This window comes from Protopterus annectens, chromosome 5.part0 (assembly GCF_019279795.1).
Source record: "Protopterus annectens isolate FY-2018-M chromosome 5.part0, PAN1.0, whole genome shotgun sequence".
NCBI lineage: Eukaryota > Metazoa > Chordata > Ceratodontiformes > Protopteridae > Protopterus > Protopterus annectens.
The window spans coordinates 1,179,287,035-1,179,305,075 of record NC_056735.1 but is presented as its reverse complement, the minus strand read 5'-3'; the positions used below and the strand labels follow the sequence as shown (position 1 = coordinate 1,179,305,075).

Sequence of the window (18,041 nt, the reverse complement as noted above, 5' to 3'; positions counted from 1 at the left end):
TAAAAGTGTCAAAGACCATTTGACTCTTTTTACATAAACAAAAAACTGTCCCAGTTAGTTTACGTTTATCTCATGGTGGTGGTGGTAACAGAAGGATTTCTTATGTGTATGGGTGGCCTGATTCTGATGGGGCATAAGATTTTTAGAAATTTTAATCATATAAGTAATTTCCTGGAAAAATGATAACCATGAAGGTTATTTGTATGCATAGATCTAGATCAAGCAAATGCCAAATGTAAGGTTCAGAATGGCTTGTCAACAGTCTGGTAAGGCACAATATGTAGCTTATTATTCTTGTAATCACCAGCTAAGTACTTTCTGTAATAGTATGGGTCATGACATATTATTCTAGCAAAGTTACTCTAAAATATTGTTTAGTTATAGGACTATGTTCCTATGAAGAAAGGCGGACTTGGCTAATGTAGAAGAACAATGGTATATATCTTTTACATGTATTCTGTATATATTTTGTTTCTCTTGCCCCACTAGCTTGTCCTCATCGTGCCCCAGCAAAAAAGGAACTTGGAACACCACTGGTTTAACATGGGGTGCATTCTTTTTAACTGGCAATATATGGCCTGCTAACTTCTGCGATTAACTTTAATGTTTTTCTTTCAACTTTGTAATTTGTTTTGCTTCAAAACTTGCACATATTTGCCCAGGTTGTTAACTTATGGGTCTACCATTTGACAAAGAGTGGGCCTGTTATTGAGATAATACTGTCAGTGTTTTTTTTTTTTCTGCCGTAGTGTTAGTGTCCATGTGAGGTTGGGATCTTCAGATGACTCTGCCTTGTTGAGTCACATATGCCTGCCATAGATCTTTGTGAAACAGTAAAACATAAGAATTAATTCTGCAAGTGCAAATCATAGATTTTATTCCAAGTAATTTGAGGTTGCTATCCTTTTATCTTCCTTCTTCAAAGATATAATCTGAGTTATTATTCAGGAAGTCTGCTAATATGTTCTCTGGTCACAAGTTAAGGAAGCTCTAGTTCCTATCTTAGATCCTGATAATATATGGCCCTGACCAGTCATTAGTTACCTGACCACATAAATTCACACCTGGTATTTTTGCAGTCTTTCTGTAGAATATTGAGCTATAGCTTTACGAAATGGCATGATATATTTTTGGGTATGCATGTTACAATCATCTAGCAGCAACCAGCAGTCACACCTAGACCACATGGTAGTAGCCCATCAGAAGTGTTTGAGTCTTAATTGAGCATTATGACAGATTTATAAATGCTACATTCTATTAGAAATGAAATATATATATATATATATATATATATATATATATATATATATATATATATATATATATATATATATATATATTGCGTTGTTGATTGTTCTCTAGTACAAAAATGTATTTCATAGTTCAACATTTTTTTCAAAGAAAAATCAGCATTTTGTTTTCCCTCACATTATGAAAAGCCTACAGAATATTTGGCTGTTGTTGTAGAAAGGATTGTACAACTGCAACTACCAATAATTCTACCATTATAAAGCAGTTTGGCAAAAGACTGGAAACTCTGGGTCCAGAAATTCATTCTGCTCCTTTCTGTGAATTGACTAGCCAAAAAAGGCTGAAAAGATAAGTGTGTGCCACATTTCTGCATGCCATAGGGGAGGAGGCCTCAAAGGTGTTTAATATTTTGCATTTCAAAAAGAGAAGAAAAATAAAATGGCAGTAACAAAAGAGGAATTCAGGAATTTTTCTGAGCCTGGAAAAATAAATTTGACATTTAATTGTCATTTATTCTTAATGGAAGATATTGATACTTATGTTACTGAGCTTAACAAAAAAAAAAGCCAGTGACTGTGAATATGACAGGGTGTTTGAATCAGTGAAAAGAAATAAAATAGTTTGTACTATAAGAAGTTATCAAGCATATCAAGTTTTTAAGAGAAGTACATCTTTATCTAAACATGTGGCTGTATGCAAAGCAAGTAAAATTACAAGTAGACGGATAAATGAATTAAATGAGGAAATGAAAGTGTATAAGATAAAATATGAGTCAAATAATTAAGTAAAAAATGAAGCATAAAATGAAAATGTGAAGTAATATTTATGGCAGTGGAGAATGAGAGATATGAGCTGCATAGGCAGTATACCACAGTTAAAATTCAAGCCACATGTACTAAGTGTACCTACAAGAATGAGTGGCAAAAAAGTCTAGTATATAACCAGTTTTATAGAAGCTACAGTATACAGAGAATTGTTTCAGTGAGAGATGTAAAAAAGAAAAAAGTGATCAGAATAATCTGAATGTTAATGGGTTAGAAGAAAATAAGATGTTTTTGTTTGTTGGTACATTAGAGAATAAATAGTTGATTTTGTGAAGTCAATAAACAAAGATATAGTTTTTTATAATAATCAATCAAATTGTTGCAATAGAAGCTCACATTTAAATGGAAACAGGTGCAGAGTGCAATATCATGTCAAAAATTACTTTTAAAGTATTAAGTCAAGTCACTGGATAAAAGGTTACTGACCTGTGAATATAAATTAAAAATAATAAAATCCTCTTTCAGTAGTAGCACTGGTTGAGGAAGTTAATTTCTGTAATACAGTGAATCATTTGGCTTACAAGAAGTAGGGCATGGTAAAAACACCCATAGCTTGGAACAGCCCCAGAAGACATGAAACCAAAATGCAGATATAGGTTCCATGCAACACAAATACTAACAACCTGCTCCCAGATGAATCACCAGAAGTCTGGCCAAAGTAGATGTACATCCAGAATTCTTAGAATTTATTGCAAATTTAAGGGCCAAGACAATTGCCCTGCACTTCTTCTCTGAAATTAAGGCATTCATTAATATCCCCCAGTTCTGAACAATCCCCTGCCTCTTTATATCTGATATATCTATGCAGTTTACTAATTAGTCTGTTCAAACTATTATTTTCCAGCCCTTTCACCATGTCTAGTTGTGCCTACTGTATTGTTGTAAACTTAACATAAACATAACATGATCAAAGATTCAGTCTAAATAACTTGAAATTGTATTCTGAAGTGATTCAAAGACATGAACTCTTGAATTAGTCAGGTGTTCCCTGCATGTTATTTCTTGATATCTTGTTAATAAATCTGTATCTGCCTTATGACTAAGACATTTGTACATTACACAGTTTCAACCATTCCAGCTTGGAGTCCCCAGTGCAGCCATAGTCCATTTAACTTTCAACAGAATACAATAAAAAAGTTACATTTAAGATACACAACCTTCCCCTTTAGGACAGTACAGACATTACCTTCTCTCTGCCTGTTTGATCTGCCTGATTCAGAATAATAATTTCCATGCCACACCATACAAAACAAGGGAACACAAAGGGAAAGGTCTCAACTGCACTATCAGACAATGAAAAGTTAAGTTCAGGACAGCCAACCCACCATGATAATGGGGCAACATTATTTTGTCTAGTGTAAGTCTGTTCCTTTTCCACACTACAAAAGTTCCAAAATCCTCCTTTTTGGAGGGGATAAAAGGATAACCTGAAAGTCATAACAATCCAATTGCAGAATAAGCATATAGATGGCCTGAAATGCTGATCCATAGCTAGAAACAAGTTTTTACATTTAGCAAACAAATGCCTACAATTGCTTAACAACTTCACATAAGAAATTCCTACCACATGTTTCTATAGGGGTGTCACCCAAATGACAAATATTTAACTGCATCATGGCCCTGTGTGGGAGATATTCTTAACACAAAATGGGAGGGACTGGAATGCACTTTGATTGCTTTTGTCTTGGTTTTACTTATTTTTATAATTAGACAATATACCATAAGTCACGAGTATGCTAAAAAAGTTTGAGTAGATTTTCCCCTAAATTTAATAAATAAATAAATAAATAAATAAGAAAGTTGTGTATAAAATAGATTAGTTTCCTCACTAGCCAAAGCATACCCCGTAATCTGTGATCTTTGGATCATTTTTCTATGTGGTTTTAAACATAGCACACAGAAAGGGTGACTCAGAGCAACCTGCCCTAGTTCCCCTTGTCGGATTAAAAAAAAATTCTGAAAGTCCCTATTTCCATTGTCTACATGAAAAACCACTATAGATTGATCTAGCCAGACAAACTCCACCAGAAAGCCAGGTCGTTGGACAATCATAAAAAGAAATGGTTACTCTACACAGTCAGATGCCTTTTTCGCATCAAGCAAGACTGCCAGTAATGTTTTACCCATAGTTTTAGCTTCCTGCATCAGGAGAAAAGTCTTAATGGTGCTATCAAAGACCTGTTGCACATGGACAAACCCACACTGATCCTGTATGAAAAAGTGTTGGAGTCATTCTGTCAGCCAAGAGGAAAATAAAGAGCTTATAATCAAGGTAAACACAAAAAACTGCCTGTATGAAACCAAGAGGAAGAATGTTTTCTCTTTTTTTTATGAATCACATATTTCCCTGTCTCTTTCCAACTGTTTGGGATCTCTCTGGGCAACATCTTCAGAAAAGGAGAAGAAATCTTAGTAAAATATTCTCAACTTTCAGTGCTTCAATAGGAAAACACTTACCTGTGAATGATCTGTGTGGCTGCTAAAAACACTCATCAGTTTCTCATGTTATTGCTGCAGTCAGGGTAATTTTCTGGGAAAGAAAGGTCTCAAAGGAAATCACTGGTCTCTCATTCAGTACAGAAAATACATCCCTTTAACTCATACAGTCTAAAGAAAAGAAAAAAAATTAAACAAGCGTACATTAAGTCAAGAAGACTGATACAGAAGCCTGGTCCGTTAATACTATTAACTATAGGAATTAGTTTTCTGTTTTTACCGACATAAGCTATAGAACATGGGTCTTTGAGATAGTAGGGTATTTTCAAAATACTGAAGATGAATACCTTTCTTCATTAACTCCGTTGTTTGCCAAATTTGGTTTTAATCTCTGCATGTGTCTCCATTATATTTTGGTGCACCTCCCACCTTTCCCGGGTCACAAATTTCAAGACCTTGAGGATCTCATAGCCAAGCAGTCCAGGCTGTTAAAGACTGCTTTTTCTCTGGCGTGATTATTTTAGTGTACTGAAAAATTCACTCAGAAAAGTTCCTCTCCATGCATTGTAGTCTTCTTCAATCTTTCTCTAAAGCTCAGCTTCAGGCAATCCCCAGGCTTTCTGCTGCTTAGTAAACCAAGTGTTAAGTTCTTGTAATTCACATATTACTGCATTGTGACTCCACAGTTCAGGTAAAAGCTCTTTACTTTTCACTACTGCTTGGGGGGGGGGGGGGGCATGATCAGAGATCAAATTTGAGGTTGATTCATATTTTTTGTTAAAAATATTATCTAGAGCAGTATGTTTGCATTAATAATAATAATAGTAAGTGAATTCTTTACTCATTATTCAAGTTATGTGTGGGACACTGACTCCAGTCTTGCAATATGCTGAACAAAATCTCCCCAGTCAAATCTTGCAATTTTCCTGAACTTTACCAAGGGATGTCCTACCATAGTAAGGTAAGTAAGCTCACTTACTGTTGTTGCATATCAAAACCTCAGACAACTCTGAGTATGTATCTTTTGTATTTGTCAGTAGAGAGTACTTCATCTCTGGGGGGGAGGGGTCTTCTGCTAATTAGGAAGACCTTCTTCCCATTCAAAAACATAACAAGAAATATACCCCATTCCAAAAACACGTTTCTGCTGGTCTTGTCTTCTCAAGTAGATCTTTTGTAAGCAATCAAAGAGAGGATGCTACATAATAAGAGTGAAAGTCTTTGTCCCTTTCAGCAGGTTCATCAGGCAATGTACATCCCATAATAATATTTTTATATCCTACTCTAATGTTTTAAATCCATAATGATTCTGTGTGCACATTTTGAAATTTAGAAGCTCTGCAGTACCATTTACATGGCCACTGTTAATAAAAATTGCATGGATAATTTAATCTTGAATAAGAATTACCCATGAATTTCAGTTACTGTTAGAGTAAAAATATAAGGAATATTGACCAGCCACATGATTAGATATCTCAGCAATTCTACTATTCTTTGAGGCAACATTTCATGAAGAGACACCCAAACATCCACTTATGTAATGAAATGCCATTCAGTATTCAAACTGAGCCTACTTGCTTCACCTGATATCTTATAAATAATAGCTAAACTCAGATTGTATGTTGCCTGAGGAGATGATGATTATTTATGAACAAAGACCAGAAAATATCACATTCAAATCAGGAATGTCTACTCAACAGAGAATGATGCAAGCGTAGACAACACTACAATACAAATTATGTACTTAAGCCATGCATGTGGATAAACTTGCAAGAAGTCAGTCGGCCAAGAAGTGTCTTTTTTATCCAGAAGGCAAAAATAAATGCCCCAGAAAGAAGTCAGAACCAAGTTGAGTACCAGTAGTCCAGTATAAACATTCAGATAAGGAGAAGTGATAAAAAATGGCCCAAAGTTATGGACAGTTCATATAACTTTGCAAGAGTTCTAGTTGATAATAAAGACTAATATGTTAAAGATGATGTAATTTAAATATTAATGTCTTATCATAATGTAAACTTAGATCTTTGACATGCTAACCTGAAAGTAAAGTTAATTATCTAATGTCCTTGTAATCAGTAATTAATTTGTAAACATTGTATATTCATTCGCATGCATAAAAACAAGCTATAGTATACAGGGATATAGCTTGAAATAACGAGTGATGTTATTGGGTGTGCATGTCATGTGGTCCTAGCAGCAGTACATGGCCATCACAGTAAAGACATCATTGAGGTTATCAGCATGTCCAAACTGGCTGAATCATTACTAAATATCATGACATCATTGCAAATGTTATACTTTCTTCCTGTCCTTGTTGCGGTTATGACATTCGCCTTGTATGCATGTCACAATATTACTTCTCTCTGGCTTGCTGTTTTTTCTTTCATTTTTTTTTAGTATTCCTTTTTACCATGTTTGGCTTTAATATTTTAAGCACAGCTGGCAATTTAATTTCAACTTTCTGCCCATTAACAGTTGCATTGTGGACAGTGGCTATCAACTGTATCTCGTTAACAAGGAATGCTTCTCATGCTGAGTCTGTAAACATTGCATATTCCTCATTGTCTCACTTTAAAGGATCTGTAACACATTTACCACAAAAACTGTCTATAGTAGCTAATGGTGAATAGTATTAATTCATCAGAATTTTTGTAACTATGCAGTAGTTTTTAACCATAATGTTAGATTCCTAGTTAAAGCTGTTAGCAAGTGTTCCACATTTTCCTCATCTGTTTTTCATTATGAGAGGCTGCGTTCCATATTTTGGCGACAGAAGGTTGAGCTGCTCTGAATTGTCTTGTGGTCCACTTCTGAGGTATGACAGGCCAAGAAAGAGATCCTTCCCCTTACTTCTTTTGTTATTGTCATTTTCATTGTCTGTGGTTCTTCCTACTATGCTTAGATACTGCAGCCCTAACTGGTGCATATGTAGAAGTGTGCATGCACCATGGCCCTCCCCATGGAGCTTGCTGTGAGCCCTTCATTAGTGGCTTAAATATCTTTGTCACAAAGGGGTGGAGAGGTAGGCTTGCATATAAATTAGGTCTTTTGTAGCTGTGGAGATGACAGATCCTCCACTAATCAGCTACAACCTCTTGCTGTGATCATCACAAGCTTGTATAGCCCCAGAAACATAAGACTTCACTGGAGAGTGGTACTTTCCCAACAGGTGATATGGAATATAAATATCAGTAAAGCAAGAAGGACAAATGGCACATGGGTCAAATAGACTGGTTGTAGGCACTGATGGTTGGCAGACATGGGGCAAAAAATATCAAAAAATGTGTTTTTCAGTTTTAGGGTATGGTTGTTCTTTAACTGTAAGACAAACAACGTTCTCAGTAGAAGAACCACTTTAATGTGAGGAGCAAAGCTTTCGGATAAAATCCTTTATCAATACTGAAAATACAAATGCAAATGCAGAGTATATATAGGTCTAAAAAGTCATATGAGTCACATGACCCAAACATTAAAAGAAAACATGTAGAAATAAATAAATATGCAAAGCTAAAATGCAACAGCATAATGCATACATGAAAACAAAACATTTAAAAAGGAAGAATGTATATTTTTAAAAAGGAAGAATGTATATTTTTAAAAAAAGCAAAATTTTAACCTAAAAGAAATCTCATAATCTAGATCTACTCATTCTGACCAAAATAGGTTTAAGGCTGACAGTACTATTCAAACCAGGGGTGAGTCACCCATCAATCTAATTATCCAGTTGTATTCTTTAATTTCTAATTTGTTATTGATATCACCACCTCTGGGTGAGGGTGAAACATGGTCTATAGCTTTAAATTTAAATACATGCTGTTCACCAAAACATAGCCTGTGTTTATATAAAGCATTAGTGTCCACACATCTATTTCAGACTTGTGTTCTGTGATCCTATCTTTAAGTTGTGGTTTTACCCACATAGAAAGAGTTGCATAATACACAGGTAGCAAGGTAAACGTGGGTGGTGACACAAGTAGCAGTTACATTGAACCTAAACAGCCTCTTACTGACTGGGTGTTCAAAGATACCTAAATGTTCATCATCAATGTCATCACAGCATGAGCAGTTATAACATTTTCGTGTGCCCATAATGCTGGATGGATGTGTTGTGATATTTGTAGGAAAATCTTTGTAACAGAGGACACTCTTGAGGGTTCTCATGTTACGATATGCAAATGGGACATTGCCCAGCATTGCTTTTAACTCTTCAGATGCCATCAAGATTAGCCAATTCTTATGGATAATACGTTTAATACATGGTGTTTTGTGCGAAGTAGTTACAAACGTAAGTAATTATCTTACTTTCATCTCATTCTGGATGGACACATTGGGCAAGCCAACAGCTTGTGTTTCTATGGTGTCATTTAACATAACAGGGGCCACCCTCGACTTTCTTTCCTCTAGCACATTTAGTTTCTCATTATTTAAGGTGGTAGCATCGTAACCACTGTTAGTGAAATCAGCTATCATCTCATTCAACTGTTCGGAGAAGCTAGGATCTTCCGTGTTAAACCTACTGGCTCTATAAAATTGAGACCTTGATGGCATCTGAAGAGTTAAAAGCAATGCTGGGCAATGTCCCATTTTTTGCATATCGTAACATGAGAACCCTCAAGAGTGTCCTCTGTTACAAAGATTTTCCTACAAATATCACAACACATCCATCCAGCATTATTTGTTATAACTGCTCATGCTGTGATGACATTGATGATGAACATTTAGGTATCTTTGAACACCCAGTCAGTAAGAGGCTGTTTAGGTTCAATGTAACTTGATATCAATAACAAATTAGAAATTAAAGAATACAACTGGATAATTAGATTGATGGGTGATGGTTTGAATAGTACTGTCAGCCTTAAACCTATTTTGGAGATCTAGATTATGAGATTTTCTCTTTATGTATATGATTGTACATGTGATTTTTAGGTTAAAATTTTGCTTTTAAAATATACATTCTTCCTTTTAAAAATATACATTCTTCCTTTTTAAATGTTTTGTTTTCATGTAGCATATTTATTTATTTCTACATGTTTTCTTTTAATGTTTGGGTCACTCTGCATTCAGTATTGATAAAGGATTTTATCCGAAAGCTTTCCTCCTCACATTAAAGTGTTTTTTCTACTGAGAACGTTGTTTGTCTTGCTGGACCTCTTGGCATTTGTGTTTGGACATGTTCTTTAACTGTAACACTGTTGGACTGGAATTTAGAGAGAATTTTCAGAAACTGAAGAGGTTGTTCTTATTTTATTCATTAGCTAATTAGAGTAACTCAACTAGTCTACCTTGGATCCTTCTCATGACCAAACCCACAAGGGCAAGGATAAATACATCTGTGGACAGTCAACCAGTATATTTTTGTTGTGAGGTTGGACTAAATGGAGAAGACTCATGCAGATATGGAGAAGACATGCTGACACTAATCAGGGAGTGAGCTTTAGCCAGAAGTGACCCTCCAGATTCTGCAGCTACGTCGTTGAGAATATAACCAGTGAGCCATTTAGCTTAAGTACAAATACAAACACCTCCTACATTAAGAGTTCGTAACTGAAATCACCATTCCTCAGTACTTAACATATACAACCCCCTGATCTGGGTGGACAAATCTACACACCTCAGCTGCGCAGAGATTCCAAGACTTAGGTCATTCTGCTGTTATGATATATTTATGAGCTGCATTTCTAATTCTGCAACTTTTGCTGTTCCTACCAAATGATAGTCTTGCGACTGTCTAAGAATGTAATCTTTCTATAAATCCTTATGTTCCCTGATTCTTTCTCTGACTGTCTGTGTGCTTGGAGTGATAACTTCAAACTGTCTATTTTCTCCATTTCCTGTCTGAATTTCCTTTTGAATCAGTGTCTTAGTCTTAATTTATATTTGAATAAAAATCATAGAATTGCACTATAATGCTTGTATATATAGGTTCATATGTGTGTACTAGGCTAATGGCCCTGGAGCCTTTACAAGCCTAGCCCACAGGATTACCCTGGCATGGTGCCACCCGACCATAGTTCCCAGTGCCTCTGTTGAGTAGAGCCACTGAAGTGATCCCCAGGGTGAATTCTCTATTTCCCATCCATTCATCAAGATTTCTCTTGAAGAGGGCCAGTGAGGTGCTCTGTTTGACATTTATGGGAAGTCTATTGCATAGCATGGGTAGTCTCTGGGTTATGAACCTATACCTCCAGCTTGTTCTGTTGATTGTGGTAATGAGGTTGTGGTCTGTGGAGTGTGTGGTGTGGAGGGATTGAGATTTCTTTAAATGTAGCATTTCTAACAGAGCTGGGTCAGACATGGCTTTGTAAGTCAAGCAGAGATCGCTTCTAAGTAGGCGATATGAGACAGAGAATAGTTGGATTTTTTTTTTTGAGTCTGTCCATATAGGACAATTGTTTAAGGCCTAGGTTCCTCTTTGTGAGGTACGGGTACTTTTACAGCCTGTCCAGTTGTTCCAGGTGTCTAGTAAGGTACATGCCAAATGGGGCATTGTACTCGATGATCGGCCTAATGAGGGAAGAGTAGAGGGAGACAATGACCTCTTTCTTCCTGGATACAAAACCCTTCGTAATGAGATGTGCCAGATAGAAGGACTTTCTGACCATAGTGGCAGTGTGGTGGTCAAAGGAGATGTTGCTGTCAACCTGTGTTCCCAGATCTCTTATAAGCATTCTGTGTTCAGTGGACTACCATCGATGTGGTAATTCATGGGAACTGGGTTTTTCCCAAAGGGGAAGATGACACATTTGTTGGCATTGAGCTTAAGGTCATGGTTCTGACACCAGTCGTTGGTCTCAGTGAGGCTTTTCTGTAGGATGTCAGCATCACTTTGGGAGTTAATAATAGCTCCCAACTTGCAATTGTCTGCAAACTTTGTCAGCCAGAGTCCCTTTGTGTTGGCCTGGACTTCTGAGAAGTAGATACCAAACAGGAGAGGATCCAAGACCAATACCTGTGGGACTCCAGTCATGACTGGTCAGCAGTCTGACTTGAAATCAGCTACTTTCACATGGTGAGTTCTATCTGTGAGCCAGTTTGCAACCCACCTAGTGGTATAGGAGTTGATGCCTAGCTTAGTGAGTTTTTCTGATTCCTGCATGGGGAATGGTATCAAAGGTCTTGGCCAGATAAGAGAGGTGGCTGTATGAACCATCTTGCCTTCATCCACAGCTCTGTTGACTGACTCAAAGAAATCGACCAAGTTGAGCAAGCATGATCTACCCTTCACAAAACCAAACTGTGTGGGATCCAGAGTTTGGAGATTCCCTATATCCTTGTTTATTAGGTCCATGATGATGCGTTCCATAGCTTTGCATATCAGACCTGTCAGGGTAATGGTGCGATAGTTCTCAGGGTCTGTAGTCGCTCCTCCTTTGTGGAGAGGGATGACTATAGCAGTGCACCATTCAGTAGGGACAAAGCCTGAGGTGAGGCTGTGATTGAACAGGGCACACAGGTGAGGTGCCAGATCACTCTGTAGTTCATGTAGAACACAGGCAGGGATATTATTAGGTCCCATAGAAGCTGTAATCTTGGCCTTGGACAGTGCTGTTTTAACCTGTGCAGCAGTAATACTGGGTGCCTGGCAATCTACTGTTATTATGATTGGTCCTTTGCGGGGGGGGGGGTTAAGTTGGCACTGAATCTGTCGGTGAGTATGTTGGCAATATCTGTTGGCTCAGTATAGGAGGTACCATTGTGCAGTAGCTCAGAGCAAACCTGGGTATTGCTGTAGAGATTCTTTACATAACTATAGAAGACCATGTGGCTGTCTTTACTATCTGCTGCAATTCTGTTTTCATAGCTAGCTTTAGAGGATTTTATGAGGGATCTCAACTTTTTGTTGAGGCCGATAAGGGAGTTTTTCCAATCTTGGGACTTCCCCTTATTTCGCATCAGTTTCCTCCTCCTGTTGTAGAGTTTGTTTATGGCAGGGGACCACCAGATTGGCTTCCTTTTTTTGGAGGAGAGTGTCTTGGTTCTCTTGGGTATGGCGAGATCCATGCATTTGTGTACGTGTTCATACAGTGCATTGGTGTATGATTCGGCAGTCATGCAACTTTTCTCCATTTGCATGGGTGCCATGAAGTTAGCCACCTCTGTTTTTAGGAGCCCAAAGTTAGCTTTGGAGAAGTTTTTCATGGTGGTTACCTTTGCAGGGGGGTGGGAGGGATGTGGATTTCCAAGGTGATTAGTTTGTGGTTGGATCTAACCAAGGAGGAGTTGACTATTGGTGTAGAGCAACAGTCACCCGTGTTAGTAATGACCAGGTCAAGGATGTTGCTACCTCTAGTGGGGGTAAGAATGAGCTGGTCCAGGGCATTGGAATTAATGAATTCCAGGAAACATTGGGCAGGTGTATTGGTACATGAGTAGTTTTCCCAGTTAATGGAAGTGTAATTGAAGTCGCACAGTATGAGGGTGTTAGGTTTGACCCTAATATTGTCCAGGGTGCTTAGGAATATGGAGTGTGAGTCTTGGGACATGGTTGGGGACCTATAACAGGCTACGACCTAAATCGCTGTCTTACCCAATGTTAGCTGCACCTAAAGTATCTCTGATATATTATGTTGGGCTACCAGTCTGGAGGTGTGTGCATCCTTTATGAATATGGAAACACCACCGCCTTTGGAGCTTCAGTCCAAGTTCTGGGGCTGAAAGGTGTAGAATGAGTTATAGCCTGGTAGTGCAGGGGTGCTTTCTGCTGCCTTGAACCAGGTCTCCGTTACAGTACAAATGTTGATATTCTCCATTTTAAGGAGTGCTGCATACATATATATATATATATAGGTGTGTAAGTGTGTGTGTGTGTGTGTGTGTGTGTGTGTGTGTGTGTGTGTGTGTGTGTGTGTGTGTGTGTGTGTATATATATATATAGATATATATATATATATATGTACATATATACACACACATTTGCTTGTACTTATGTATTTATGTATGCTACCTAATGAGCCACTGCCAATGACTATATATACCTGTATATGTATATCACTCTTGTTTTGTTATATATTTTGTTGCCATTCTGTCTGTATAATTTTTGTACTATCTTTATTTCTTTGACTGTATGCTAGTTTTACACTTGCATATCATACTTTTTGTAGTAGAGATTTTAAATGTTAGTCTTTTACTGAAATGTCATAATTTCATTTCTCCTCAACCCATCATTCAATAACCATTCCACTTTATGCTGCAAACTTTCCGGTTCTTATGATATGTAATTACTAGCTAGGTCAAGCTAAAGCAAAGAAAATCTTTGGTACAAAGTGGTAAAAATGCTATGCAAGCTAAAATGTTTTATTGATTACCCACTGAACAGTGGAAACATAGACTTTTACTAACATGTGATTTTACCTCCTTGCAGGTGTGCCTGGAAGAGTTAACTCTTTCCCTTCACAAGACTTCTTTTTATGCAAATTGCTAACTTGTAGGGAAGTTGGTATTAACGTGCTTTGTATGAATTTGTTAGAGATCTAGAGTTTTACCTAAGGTGTCCATGGGATAAGCACCTCAGACTTTGGTCAGAGTTTCTCAAGGACTGATTAATTCTGCTTCAAGGAATGGCATGCCTTCCATGCTGCTAGGATGACATTTGTTTTTACAATTTCCTTTTTCATTATATTTCTGCTGCTTGTTTTCTTTCAGCTATAGCTTACTTGGACTTTTATAGAATGAAACTCTATGGCTTTTTTTCTGCTTCTGTGTTTTACTGACATTTTCGGTAAATGTCTGCTGAAATTGTTGCTTCCAAATCCACACCCATGCACATTAAATATTCACAGTGCCAAGTGTAGTGTTTATGTTCAGCAGCTCTGTTTTGAGTTTATTTAAATGGTAATAACGCTGACATTATTTGTCAGTTTAGAAAGCATGGAAGAGGCAGAAGCAGTTAAATGTTCCACAGATAATGTCATTATACATTATCATAGATTAAAAATAAATAAAATAAAGCACGTGTCTATGCATATCAGGAACTGAGAACAGTACCAAGTGGAAAATACAGTGATCTGTCATCTAAGAATTTCCTTGAAGTTGCCAGACTCCAGATAAAGAATTTTTGAACTCTTTCTTTGTCAGATGGCCTTGTTAATGTTTTTACTGTAATTTTTTTTTTTTATTTTATATATTTTTTTTATTCATATCTTTGCCGGGTGTGTTTGCAAACAGGAATTTATCTACAGTGTCTTGATGATTTTTTTTTCCTGAAATCGGTAATGAGACACCTAAAGTTGTCTCAACAAGTTCAAAAAATATTGTGCATGTGCTCTAAAAAGATAACTTTGTTGCTATGGTGGGTCAAATGAGCCCAGCTTTGCATACTTTTACAGAAATTGTTTTACAATGGAAGTAGTAAAACAAGTGAAAAATGCATAGGTAATAGAAAATACAGCAAATAGAACACTTCAAGAATATTAAAGACTGCCTAAGTCTCAGACAGATTTTGTTATAAACCCACACAGTTAAGAGATACAAAAGGAGAAAGTAGAACAGAAGCTACATTTACAGTTTACAGAATGAATGAAATGATGAAATGAGCTTTAGCTTACTACAGAATATTTACACGCCAAAAAGAAAGAAAACAAAAACGAGGTCTATTTTTTTCTTTCCTAGGTCGTATTCGTAACACCCCTGAGAGCGATGAGTCATTAATTGATCCCAATATTCTTTCCCTCAATATCCTATCCTCTGGATACATTCATCCCTCTCAAGATGATCGGTAAGTCTGACCGATGCAGGGGTTTTATTTACTGTTGGAAATCAGTATTTCGTTCACAGATGTACTCAAATACTTTCTCTGCAACCATATTCTTTGCCATGCTAGGATGAGATCATGTGACCAGTCTTAGCTCCTCTGACACATTGGTTAGCTGTGTACAGAAGAAACCTGAGAGACAATCTGCTTGTTGCCATAGTTAGGTTGTTTGTGACCAGAATGCAGTCTAATGTTTAGCATACAACATAATGCTGTTTGTTCATGAAATGGTTCGAATGAGCAATTGTATGTTGTCTTTCTGTGGCCTTGTTGATTGGTGTAAATAAAAGTGTTAAACAAGAAGAGCATAAAATATGTTCTTAACTGTTGTTTTAAAATTAAAAATACTAAAGGTCATATCTTAATTCCACCTAAATGTTAAAGATGCATCACTGCAAGAAAAAAGTACACATGCTTCTTTCTTAGCTGTTTTTATTTTACCATCTCTTCTGTACATAAAGGAACTTTAATAATTTATGTGCTAGGATAGATTAGTTATATTGCTAATTATTTGGTAGTTGACACTTTTAGAGTAAAGAGCTTTGCATCCAGTCAGTTGCCAGACAAACAAGCAAAGGAGTGAGTGCCTTGCACAAAGGATGACAGAACTGAACAGTGATGGAATTCTGAAATCAAATGGTTGGGAAAATGCTGAGAATGTTTTGGAAAGAAATGCGAATCCAAGGAATTGTGTAGCTATACCCATATGTATGTTTGGGAGACGGATGGATAGACTGGTTCATGTTATAGCTGTATGGATAAGAAGCACAAGAGAGACGGGGGGGGGGGGTTGGAATTGTGACCAGTAACACAGAACAGGTCCTGAAATAACACATGATGAATTTTGTAAGGCCCAATAAATGAGCCTTTCTTGTTCCATCTTACAGGGTCACTGAGAGTTTTTCTAGGAGTGAAACTGAAAATGTTAATGTTTGCTATATTTCATGACACATTGTGTTCCCAAAAAATTGGTTTCATCTACACAAGTTCAGAGAACAAACAAAATCAGTCAGTATTATAAGAAAAGAGGGACCAAATTAAAACATGAATGCACGTATGAATAGGAATAAATGCCCATTGGGGCCAGGCATAGAAACTATACTGACTGGACAACATGCCTATTAAATCAATGCACTGATCTCTGAATTTACATTACCATTGTCCAATCAATAGGAATATATGTAGTTTTAGAGTCTTAATTGTTCATTCTTCCTTTTTTGTGAAAAAAAGCTGGCGATGGGTATAATCACTTCACCAATTTCTCATTAATGAGCCTTAAACTAGTCTTACCACATTAGGTTCCTCCACTGCCTTAGAACTAAATAGACTGGAGTAGCAATAAGGTGTGGAAGAAATGAGGGGTTATTCCCAGAGTCGAAAATGGAGACAGGAGGCAGATACCCATGCAACAATTTTGCTACAGTGCAGTAGCATATATTCTATGGAAACGTGTAAATCTCATTATAGAAAACTGTGGCAGACGTTATTCTGATATTGACATTATGGGCCACTGTTCTAGGCACGGGTGACCTCACACAGGTTAAGAAATATTTAGAGGATGTTTCTGCCAACTAGGAGAATCCCACAGTTCACAGAATGTTTTGATCCTTAAGAGAGGAAAGATACTTATATAGGATGTATCACAGACACTGCAGTTTATGCTTGATTACTGGTATATTCACATAATCCAAAGAATCCTAATTTAATATAACCATGTGAAAGAATATAACTATATCATTCCAACATCATGACAAGCTTGTACTATGATCTGACACTTCCTGAGCCCTAGGTTTATCACTTTGGTCAGGATTTGAGAATTTAATCATAGGAAATAAGCACAGAGGGCTGCTGGGATATAAAAATGAAATACGTGTAAGTAAAGCAGTATAAAAGGGCTGGGATAGTCTGTAGGAAGGTAATCACTGTTGTGGGACAGAGGGGGATTTTCCAGCTAAAAAGGAAATAATCTGAAGCAATATAAACAGGAACAAAGCTGTTAAATACATCAATAAGTTTTATTGAACCCTGTGTCCTTTCCCATTCCTTCCCTGTCTTATGTCAGTATTTGAATAAAGAATATTTTAAAAAGTTTTACTGAAGTTATACCAACAAACCACATTATTTTAATGGCATGGTAGTTTATCATCTCATGATTTTTATTAAGATCTCTGAGGGGAGGATAAATTAGATATGGAACAGAAAGTTATACATCCAAAGAGGCAAGCACAACACACACTGAAATAGTATCAGAATGAAGAAAATATTGCTCAGTTTTTCAGAATACATATCTGAGAGTCACATATATAATGTCCATTTTCACGGCAATGCATTTATTTCATAGCTTCTGAAGTTGCTGTTAAGCATTAGGCTATTTAATGCTTAACATGGGATGAAATGGAGTGAGATCTACTTGAAGTGATTATATCATATTTCCAGTCACTCTTTGTGGACCTGTTCTCTTTGTTTTTTGGTGTTATCTCTCAGAATCTGTATCACGCTACCATGCAGTCATTTTTAGGAAATCTAACTGGTACATGATGACAGAGTTAGGCTTTGCTGTATTAAAAAAAATAAAACCTGTTTCTATGACTCCGCCTTCCTGAAAGAAGATTTATGTTAGGAATTGGTAAGGTGAGACTGATTCCTCTAAATTTTGATCTGAGGTTGTACTTTTACACTGGTAGCCTGAGATATATTCCTCCAAACCCCTACAGAAAAGGAGTAGGGATGTCCTACGTGCTAACCAGCCTTGCCTAGATATCCAAATCTTATCTTAGCTA

At 36.9% G+C, this 18,041-nt stretch overlaps 1 protein-coding gene across 18 annotated transcripts in view; it reads left to right on the top strand.

Annotated features, from left to right (window-relative positions):
- KIF1A (kinesin family member 1A) overlaps positions 1–18,041 on the top strand; it is a 2,189,582-nt gene that overhangs the window by 1,830,140 nt on the left and 341,401 nt on the right. For all 18 annotated transcript variants that reach the window (XM_044071047.1, XM_044071036.1, XM_044071035.1 and 15 more), the window contains one exon: positions 15,120–15,225. In XM_044071047.1, coding sequence (XP_043926982.1) covers positions 15,120–15,225 — 106 coding nt within the window. The remainder of the gene's footprint in view (positions 1–15,119; positions 15,226–18,041) is intronic.